Source organism: Staurois parvus, unplaced genomic scaffold, assembly GCF_062004578.1.
Source record: "Staurois parvus isolate SC_StPar_1 unplaced genomic scaffold, SC_StPar_1.0 ptg000609l, whole genome shotgun sequence".
NCBI classification, from domain to species: Eukaryota; Metazoa; Chordata; class Amphibia; order Anura; family Ranidae; genus Staurois; species Staurois parvus.
In genome coordinates, this window is record NW_028318405.1 from 355,390 (window position 1) to 365,675 (window position 10,286).

At 44.1% G+C, this 10,286-nt stretch overlaps 1 protein-coding gene across 1 annotated transcript; it reads left to right on the plus strand.

Moving 5' to 3' along the window:
* The first annotated feature begins 96 nt into the window (after window positions 1–96).
* Window positions 97–1,005, plus strand: LOC149449624 (olfactory receptor 10A7-like). Its single transcript, XM_089692995.1, has one exon. The coding sequence runs from the start codon at window positions 97–99 to the stop codon at window positions 1,003–1,005; it is 909 nt and encodes a 302-aa protein (XP_089549121.1).
* Window positions 1,006–10,286: the final 9,281 nt, after the last annotated feature.

A 10,286-nucleotide genomic window follows, 5' to 3' on the forward strand; every position in this document is an offset into this window, starting at 1 on the left:
ACCTGATGCTTAATATTTATTTTGCATTCTGTCCTCTACATAATACTTACTATTTGTATTATTTTCCCCCAGGCCACATGTGGTCAGAACAAAACAATGGTGACAGAGATGTTTCTTGTGGGGTTCGGGAATCTCCAACATATAAATAATTGTATTTTTGTTTTGTTCCTCATGGCTTATGTGGCCACAGTAACAGGGAACATGTTAATTATAACCTTGATATCTACCAGTTCAAGTCTTCAGTCCCCCATGTACTTTTTTCTCAGCAATCTATCTGCCTGTGAAGTTTTTCTGACCACCACGATCACACCTAACATGCTGTACATTGTATGGTTGAATGGAGGTTTTGTATCCTTCTATGGTTGTATCATCCAATATTACCTGGCATCCTCAACAGGTAGTGCAGAATGTCTTCTCTTAACTGTTATGGCCTATGACAGACATTTGGCCATTTGCAACCCTCTGAGATACTCTTCCATCATGAACTACAACACTCGTAACCATCTTGTAACTTGGGCATGGGTGGTTGGTTTTACAGTGATGTTTATCTTGATAATTACGATCTACCACTTACAGTTCTGTGGTTCAAACACTATTGACCATTTTTATTGTGATCTAGCTCCACTTCTGCGGCTGTCTACTTCAGACACATCGCCGGTGGACATGGAAGTCATCTTCATAACCATTTTTCTTGGGGTTATCACTTTTGTCTTGATCATAGTCAGCTATATCTCCATATTTTCCACCATCCTGAAAATTTCCTCAAGGTCCGGAAGGCAAAAAACCTTCTCCACATGCAGTTCACATCTAGCTTCTGTTTCCATGTACTGTGGATCAACATGTATCACGTATATGGTTCCTTCTCAGCAAAATGTGAAGATAAACAAGTTGTCCTCTCTGTTATACACTGTCGTAATTCCCCTTTTGAATCCAATTATTTATAGTTTAAGGAACCAGGAAATGATAGACTGTTTTAAATATTATTTTAAAATCATTAAAAGGTAACAGTCAATGTGTGGCGTTTTTGTAATTTTTTTTTTTTTGTTTCAAAAAACGTTTTATTGAAGTATGAAAGGTAAACAAGTGGTAGACAGATACGGATCGCAGTCCATGCACATTCTCTTATACATACTCCCGTAACGCAGACGGGATCAGGACAATATATTAATGTATAAAACCTCAGGAAACGGAATTCCACATTAAGACAAATGTAATAGACGTAACCATAGCCATACTGTCAGTAGCAAATACTTTAGATAATTATGGTATACACTAGGCTCTATGTAAGGAGAGTACACATAATAGGATTATGAAATGGTCGACAAAAGTATCCTCTCAAGGCATCTATGGCATATAATTCCATCTCTAAAAAGTGTGGGTTAATGTTGTGGAGTATTGTTACATCTGTATAGCTACAGTTGTGGCCAAAATTATTCAACCCCCAATGCTGTAAAGGGGTTTAGGGACTATAGTGTACATTTGGAATTGTATTCAGAATCAAATCCTACAAGGACGTTGTAACTACCCAAATGCAACTAAAATGACATCAATTGTTTATGTAATACAGTAGTAAATGGTTCTTATGTGGTTTCTTCATTGCCACAATTATTCAACCCCTTAAAGACTACCACTCTGAAGAACAGAGGTTCATACAGGTGCTTTCCATCAGGTATTGAAAACACCTGTGGATGTCACCGAGCAGCAATCAAGCATAATAAGCACCAATTAGGCAGCTTTAAAATGACTGTGATACTCAGCTCCTTCTAGACATTTACTGGTGTGGTTACAAACATGGTGAAGGCAAGAGAATGGTCCAGGAAGACAAGAGAAGAGGTGATTTCTCTTCACAGGAAGGGCAATGGCTATAAGAAGATTGCAAAGATGTTAAACATACCAAGAGACACCTTAGGAAGCATCATTCGCAAATTCAAGGCAAAGGGCACTGTTGAAACGCTACCTGGTCGTGGCAGAAAGAAGATGCTGACTTCGACTGCTGTGCGCTACCTGAAGCGTAGAGTGGAGAGAAGTCCCCGTGTGACTGCTGAGGAACTGAGAAAAGATTTGTCAGATGTGGGTACAGAAGTTTCAGCCCAGACAATAAGACGCACACTGCGTAATGAAGGCCTCCGTGCCAGAACTCCCAGGCGTACCCCCTTGCTGTCTCCAAAGAATAAGAAGAGTCGACTGCAGTATGCCAAAAGCCATGTGGACAAACCACAAAAGTTGTGGGATAGTGTTCTGTGGACTGATGAAACAAAATTAGAACTGTTTGGGCCCATGGATCAACGCTATGTTTGGAGGAGGAAGAACAAGGCCTATGATGAAAAGAACACCTTGCCTACTGTGAAGCATGGTGGAGGGTCAATCATGCTTTGGGGCTGTTTTGCTTCTGCAGGTACAGGGAAGCTTCAGCGTGTGCAAGGTACCATGAATTCTCTTCAGTACCAGGAGATATTGGATGGAAACGTGATGCAGTCCGTCACACACCTGAGGCTTGGGAGACGTTGGACCTTTCAACAGGACAATGATCCCAAGCATACCTCCAAGTCCACTAGAGCATGGTTGCAGAGGAAAGGCTGGAACATTTTGGAGTGGCCATCGCAGTCACCAGACTTAAATCCGATTGAGAACCTCTGGTGGGACTTAAAGAAAGCAGTTGCAGTGCGCAAGCCTAAGAATGTGACTGAACTGGAGGCCTTTGCCCATGAAGAATGGGCGAAGATACCCGTAGATCGCTGCAAGACACTTGTGTCAAGCTATGCTTCACGTTTAAAAGCTGTTATAACTGTAAAAGGATGCTGTACTAAGTACTAAGATTGAATGTCACTTGGGGGTTGAATAAAACTGATAATGCTGTGAGCACAGAAAAGACATTTGTGGTTATTTCATTATAACTGTTATGTTATATTTGTCTGACCTACAAGTGCCTCTTTAATGTAAATGTAAGCAAGATGACTGAATGATCAAAAGCAATGTCAAACTGGCCAAAACACTCAATTTCAGTGGGGGTTGAATAATTTTGGCCACAACTGTATGAGAGTTCCGTACCTAATGAGAACAATAGCTGAGTAGAATATGAGAAAAGAGGGTGCAAAAGAGAGAACGAAAAGAAAAGATAGAGAGGAGCGTGGGGATGGAGGAAGAATATGAGATGTGATATCATAATGAGGCGGGAGGGGACGCACATGACAATGGGGAGAGAGGGAGGGAGAGAGAAGGAGAAGATATATAAAAAAAAAAAAAAAGGGGGGGGGAGGTGAGGTTTATATTTAAATAAGCATAACCAAACCAGTTGCATCTATTAGTAACAGCCTAGCTGGATCGGATGCCATCTTTTTAATTAGGGATATAATTCAGTGAATGTCCGTTAATGGAGTTATTGCCGAGGTGAAAGTTCTAGAAGCCTTCTGTGTCTCCAAGTCTTTCTCACTCAATCCTTCAGCAAACCATGGTAAGTATCAGTAGATTGGAAATGAGTCCAACATGCCCAGGTCTTCCTGAATCGCTCGGGATGTTCTTTTGCCACTGAGATCAGTTCCTCCATTTCCGCTATCCTCTTGATCCTAAAAATCCACTCTCGTACGGTGGGAATATAGACTGATCGCCAATGGACGGGGATACACTGCTTTGCCACATTTATCATGTGCAAAGCAAAGGATTTACGGTAATTCCTCACTGGAAGTGAGGAGTGATGGAGTAGACATTGTGCTGGTGTAAAGTCTAGGGTGTAAGTGGTTACTTGTCTAATTATGTCCAAAACTTTTCTCCAGAAGGGCTGCAGCAGCGGGCATTCCCACCATATATGTAGAAGAGTACCAGTTGCCTGGGAACATCTCCAGCATAAATCTGGCACTTTAGGATCAAATTTATGAATCACAGATGGAACTCTGTACCATCTGGAAAAAACTTTGTAGTTGCTTTCTTGTGTAGAAACACATATGGAACCTTTATGTATGTGGTCATAAATGTGGTCCCAGTCCTCAGGTGAGATTGAAATGTTTAGATCACGCTGCCAGGCTGCACAGGCCTTCGATGAGTGAGATGTGTTGGCACTTTCCAATAGGGAATATATTTTGGATATTACATGCCTCTGTGGGAGATCTGTAAAGCAGAGTTTTTCAAAAGCAGTAAGAGGTCTGGAATAATCCTGAAGATGTGGGGAGTTACGTAAGAAGTGGTGGATTTGTCTATACATCCAAGATGTTAAGGTAAGGGATGGCCACGTCTTTGTAATGTCTTCTCTAGACAGGAGCTTAGAATCTTTGAGGAATTGACGCACTGTTAGGTTATCTTCCCGTTTATACCCAGCGAGAAAGGTCATAGACATCCCTGGAATAAAGTCCGGGTTCAATTTGATTGGGGTGAGAGGGCTCGGAGAGGAAGAAAGTACTTTTTCCTGAAACACTTGCGAGCTACAGCGTAAAGTGGGACCTATAAGTGGGTGCATCCGAAATTCAGAAGGGACGTGGGTGGATTTCAGCCATGGGGAAGTGGAAAGTGGTATCTTTGAAAAATCAGCCTCCAGACCGACTCAGGTCTTACGAATGTGATTCGTAGTCCAGTCTACTAATCTGGCTAGGTGGCAAGACCTGTAGTAACGAGTAATATCCGGTAATCCAATACCTCCATTCTTCTTGGGCATAGTGAGTTGGGTGAAGCTGATTCTTGGGCGTTTATCATGCCAAAGAAAGGAGGAGCAGAGCGTTTTATACGAATGAAAGAATGACTTTGGTAATTGAATTGGTATCGTTTGTAATAAATATAATATTCTGGGGAGCACGTTCATCTTAAGAATAGCTGCTCTACCAAACCAAGAGAACCAAGGTTTATTCCGCGTCTGAAGGTCTTTGGAAATGTTACGCAAGAGGGGTAGAAAATTTGTTGTATATAGTTCTGTAAGATGGGATGGTAGTTGGATACCTAAATAAGTGATAGCTTCTCGTTGCCAGGTAAAGGGAAAATTTGATGTCGCTTGTTAATCAACTCCGGATTTAATGATACATTGAGCGCTTGGGATTTAGAAAAGTTAATTTTGAAGTTAGCCAAATATTGAAATAATTTGAAATCTTGTAACAAATTAGGTATCGTGATATGTGGTTCTGTCAGGAAAAGCAGTATGACGTCAGCAAAGGCTGCCACTTTATGCGTTTTGCCATTGATCAAAATCCCTTTAATGTTGGCATTATCTTTAATGCAATTCAATAGGGGCTCCAGTGTAAGAATGAACAAGAGAGGTGACAGTGGGCATCCCTGTCTGGTCCCGTTGCTGATCAGAAAGGATTCTGATAGGTGTCCGTTCACTCGCACTCTCGCCGTGGGGGCTTTATATAAAGACATAATAAATGTCAGAAAGCGCAAAGGCAGTCCAATGCCAATCAAAACTGCCTCCAGATAATTCCAAGCTAGTCTGTCAAACGCTTTCTCGGCGTCTAAAGAAAGAAAGAATCCGGACTGTTGATTTTGGGTTAACCAATGATGTATATTTATGGCCCTTATTGTGTTATCTCTGGCTTCTCTTCCCAGAACAAAACCCACCTGATCCGGAGATATGATGGATTCTATAACACGTAGTAGACGGTTAGCCAGAATCTTGGCAAAGATCTTTAGATCAACATTCAGTAGAGAGATCGGTCGGTAGTTCGCTGGGGACGTGTGATCCTTATTCTCTTTGGGTATAACCGTAATGTGAGCCTCAGAAAGATGGCTCATGGACTGCCCTGGAGTGTTTAATGAATTGAAGGCCTGTAGAAATGGGAGTGCTAATACGTCAAGGAAAGATTTGTAATAAGAATTAATAAAACCGTCAGGTCCTGGACTTTTACCAGGTTTCAACTGCGTAATAGCCTGTTGTAGTTCCGATAACATCAGAGCACCCTCTAAATCTTTGGCTTGCGATCTAGAGATCGGTTTAGGAAGATATTGTGTGAGGAACGACTGTATGATGACCTCACGTGGCCTAGTATCAACTGCTGGTTTGGACGGTAAAGATAATTTTTTTTTTTTTTTCCAAAAAAGTTTTATTGAAGTAAGAAAGACAAAACAGATCATAGATAGATACGGATCGCAGTCCATGCACATCTTCATACATGTTCTCCCGTATCGCAGACGGGAATAGGACATTAGACTAAATTCTAGATCAACATGAATCTAAGTCCCACAGTAAGGCATATGCAAAAAATATAACCATAGCAGTACTAATAACAGTATGTAATTTTAGATGAATATGGTATACATTAGTTTCTATGTAGAGAAAGCTCAAGTATCAAGACTATGAAGTGCAAGACAAAAGTGTTATCTCAAGGCATATACTTCTTAAGTTTCCATATCCGAAAAGCGTGGGTTAGTTTATAGATTATTGTTACACTTGTATATCTATAAGTGTTTCGAACCTTATGAAAAATATAGCTAGTTAAAATATGAGGAAAAGGGTGCAAAAGAGAGAAAGAGAAGAAAAGAAAGAGATGAGTATGGGAATGGAGGAAGAATATGAGATGTAATATCAGAATGAGGTGGGGTGGAACATGGAGGTCATATAGATAGGGAGGATGGGGAAAGAGAAAAAAAAAAAAAGGGAGGGGTGAGGGGGTTGGGGGGAGGATGAGGTATAGAATTAAACAGGCATAACCAAACCAATCACATCAATTCGCATTGGCTTGACTGTAACTAATTATATCTTTAATTAGGGGTATAGTCCAGTTAAAGTCCAGTTAAAGTCCAGTAATGGAGTTATTCCTGAGGTGAAAGTTCTAGAGGCCTTCATGTCTCCAAATCTTTCTCGCTCATTCCTTCATTAAGCCATGATAAGTATCAGTAGATTGGAAGTGAGCCCAACATGCCCATGTCTTCCTGAATCGCTCGGGGTGTTCTTTTGCCACTGAGATCAGCTCCTCCATTTCCGCGATCCTATTGATCCTAAGAATCCACTCTCGCACGGTGGGAATATAATCTGATCGCCAATGAACCGGAATACACTGCTTTGCCGCATTTATCATGTGTAATGCAAGCGACTTACGATAAGTCCTCACAAGAAGTGAGGAGTGATGAAGTAGACATTGTGCTGGGGTAAAGTCTAGGGTGTATGTAGTCACTTGTGCGATTATGTCCAAAACTTTTCTCCAAAAGGGCTGCAGCATCGGGCAATCCCACCATAAATGCAGAAGAGTACCTGTCGCCTGGCAGCCTCTCCAGCATAAATCTGGAACGTTAGGATCAAATTTATGAATCACTGATGGAACTCTGTACCATCTGGAAAATACTTTATAGTTGCTTTCTTGTGTAGAAACACATATGGAGCCTTTATGCATGTGGTCATAATTTGGTCCCAGTCCTCTGGAGAGAATGGAGTTTGTAGATCACGTTGCCAGGCTGCACAAGCCCTATGCAAATGAGAGGCATTGGCACTTTCCAAAAAAGAATATATCTTAGAAATTACATGCCTCTGAGGGAGGTCTGTAAAGCAGAGCTTCTCGAATGCAGTCATCGGTCTTGAATAATCCTGCAAATGTGGGGAGTTACGTAAGAAGTGGTGGATTTGTCTATACATCCAAGGCGTTAGAGTGAGGGATGGCCACGCCTGTGTAATGTCTTCTCTAGATAAGAGCTTAGAGTCTTTGAGGAATTGACGTACTGTTAGGTTATCTTCACGGTTATACCCAGCGAGAAAGGTCGGAGACATCCCTGGAATAAAGTACGGATTCATTTTGATCGGAGTAAGAGGGCTCGGAGAGGAAGAAAGTTCTTTTTTCTGGAACAATTGTGAGCTACAGCGTAATGTGGGACCTATAAGTGGGTGATTCCGAAACTCCGAAGGGACGTGGGAGGTTTTCAGCCATGGGGAGGTGGAGAGAGGTATCTGTGAGAAGTCAGCCTCCAAACCAACCCAGACCTTACGAATGTGATTCGTGGTCCAGTCTACTAATCTGGCTAGGTGGCAAGACCTGTAGTAACAGTTAATATCTGGTAGTCCAATACCTCCATTCCTCTTGGGCATAGTGAGTTGGGTGAAACTAATTCTTGGATGTTTGTTGTACCAAAGAAAGGATGAGCAGAGCGTTTTATAAGATTGAAAGAACGAGTTTGGTAATTGAATCGGTATCGTCTGTAGTAGATACAATTAGAGATGAACGAATCGAAGTAGGCGAAGTGGAATTCGAGTCGAATATTGGAAAATTTTCGATTCGCGCCGAATCCGAAAAATAGCCTACTTCGGACGCGCAAATCGAAATTTTTCCTAAAATGGTGGATTCCGTCAGCAGTCTTTCTTGGAATCCGTTTCCAAGAGACAACAGTTTGCGAGCACGCACCCGACGGTGCAAAAGCTGAACGTCCTCCTGTCCAAGTTGCTGGTGCTGCAGTCCCTCCCTTTCCAAGTGGTGGACTCAGCACCTTTCCGAGAAATGATGGCTTGTGCCGCGCCGCGGTGGAGAGTGCCAAGCCGTCATTTCTTCGCCAAAAAGGCAGTGCCAGCCCTGCATTCACATGTAGAAGAGATGGTGGGCCAGTCTTTGAGCATGTCGGTCTCTGCCAAAGTGCACGGCAGCGCCGACGTGTGGAGCTGTAACTACGGTCAGGGACAGTACATGTCATTTACGGCCCACTGGGTGAACGTGGTGCCGTCACAGCCGCACCAGCAACTTGGACAGGTCACGCCGCTTTTGCCTCCACGTTTGCACGTCCTTGGTCCACAAAAGATGTCCGCCTCTACCACCTCTTCTTCCGCCGTGTCCTCAGCCGCCACCCCCGTGCCAAGTCCCATTACCCGACCGGCATATCACATGTGCACGGCGCAACGGTGTCACGCTGTTCTGCACCTGGTATGCCTTGGCGAACGTAGTCACACAGGGGAGGAATTTCTGAGTGTAATGAACAGAGAAATCGACAGATGGCTGTCTCCGCGCAAACTGAAAATCGGAACCATGTTGACCGAAAACGGAAAGAACATGGTGTCTGCTCTGCGTCAAGGAAGGTTGTGCCATGCGCCATGCATGGCTCACGTGTTCAATCTGGTTGTCAAGCGGTTCCTAAAATCCACCATCCCACTGCAAGACATCCTTAAAATGTCACGTAAACTTTGCATGCATTTCAGCCATTCCTACACCGCAAAGCACACCCTCATTGAGCTGCAGCGGCAGAACGGAATTCCACATCATCGCCTGATCTGCGATGTTGCAACAAGGTGGAATTCAACCCTACACATGTTAGACCGCCTTTACGAGCAGCGAAAGGCCATCACCGATTTCCTGATGTTACAAGCGGATAAAGGTACTCCCCTGTGTAACTTAGATGTCAGCCATTGGCAGCTCATGCGTGACACCTGCCGCTTGCTCAGGCCCTTTGAGGAGGCCACGCTATTCGTGAGTCGGCAGGACTATGGGATGAACGACGTCATTCCTCTGTTGCACGTCCTTGAACAAATGCTGTTAACAATGGCTGGTCAGGGTGCGGTAGACGTGGCGCACAGATCTCAACGCCACATGACCCCTGTGGCGGCAGGACAGGAAGAAGAGGAGGAGGTAGAGGAGGACATTTGTGCTCAGGAATTATTGAGTGAAATGGATGGTTTTTCCACTCAGCGGACAGGAGTGGAGGAGCAGGAGCATCTGGTAGAGGAGGAGGAGGAGGAGACAGAAGACCCAGACGCACCGTGTGGAGATGGAGGCAGGGAGTCCCTCGCATTCCTTGGCACAAATGGCCCATAGCATGCTCGGTTGCTTGCGTAGCGACAGCCGAATAATAACCATCAGACAGAGGGATGACTTTTGGCTGTCCACCTTGTTGGACCCTCGCTACCGTTCAAAAATGGTGGCCTTTTTCACACCTGCTGAGAGGGAGGCCAAAATAACGTACTATAAAAACCACCTATGTAGTCAGTTGGTCTCTGCCTTTGTGCGCCAACGTCCATCCTCAGACACTGTGGGCCCTGTGCGCTCGCGTTCCGCTGCCATGGCAGCAGGGGAGGGGTGGGGTGGTAGGAGCAGTGGCAGCTCCACCAGCAGCGGCTGCCTCAGTCTGCAGTCGATGATGAGTAGCTTTCTTCACCAGCACAGTGAGGAAACTACAAACCAGCCGCAGCAGCAGCAGCATCAGGTGGACCTGGAGCAGGACCTCAAACAACAGGCTTGGGCGTACTTGGACAGCACCCTGCCAACCGAGGTAGACAATCCCCTTGACTACTGGGCAACGAAACTTGACTTTTGGCCCTAACTAGCTGAATTTGCCCTTGAAAGGCTGTCATGCCCGGCCAGTAGCGTGGCATCGGAGCGCGTGTTTAGTGCGGCAGGAGGTAT

Excerpts from the sequence above, each read along its gene's own strand:
- LOC149449624 (XM_089692995.1), top strand. The coding sequence starts at position 97 with ATGGTGACAGAGATGTTTCTTGTGGGGTTCGGGAATCTCCAACATATA.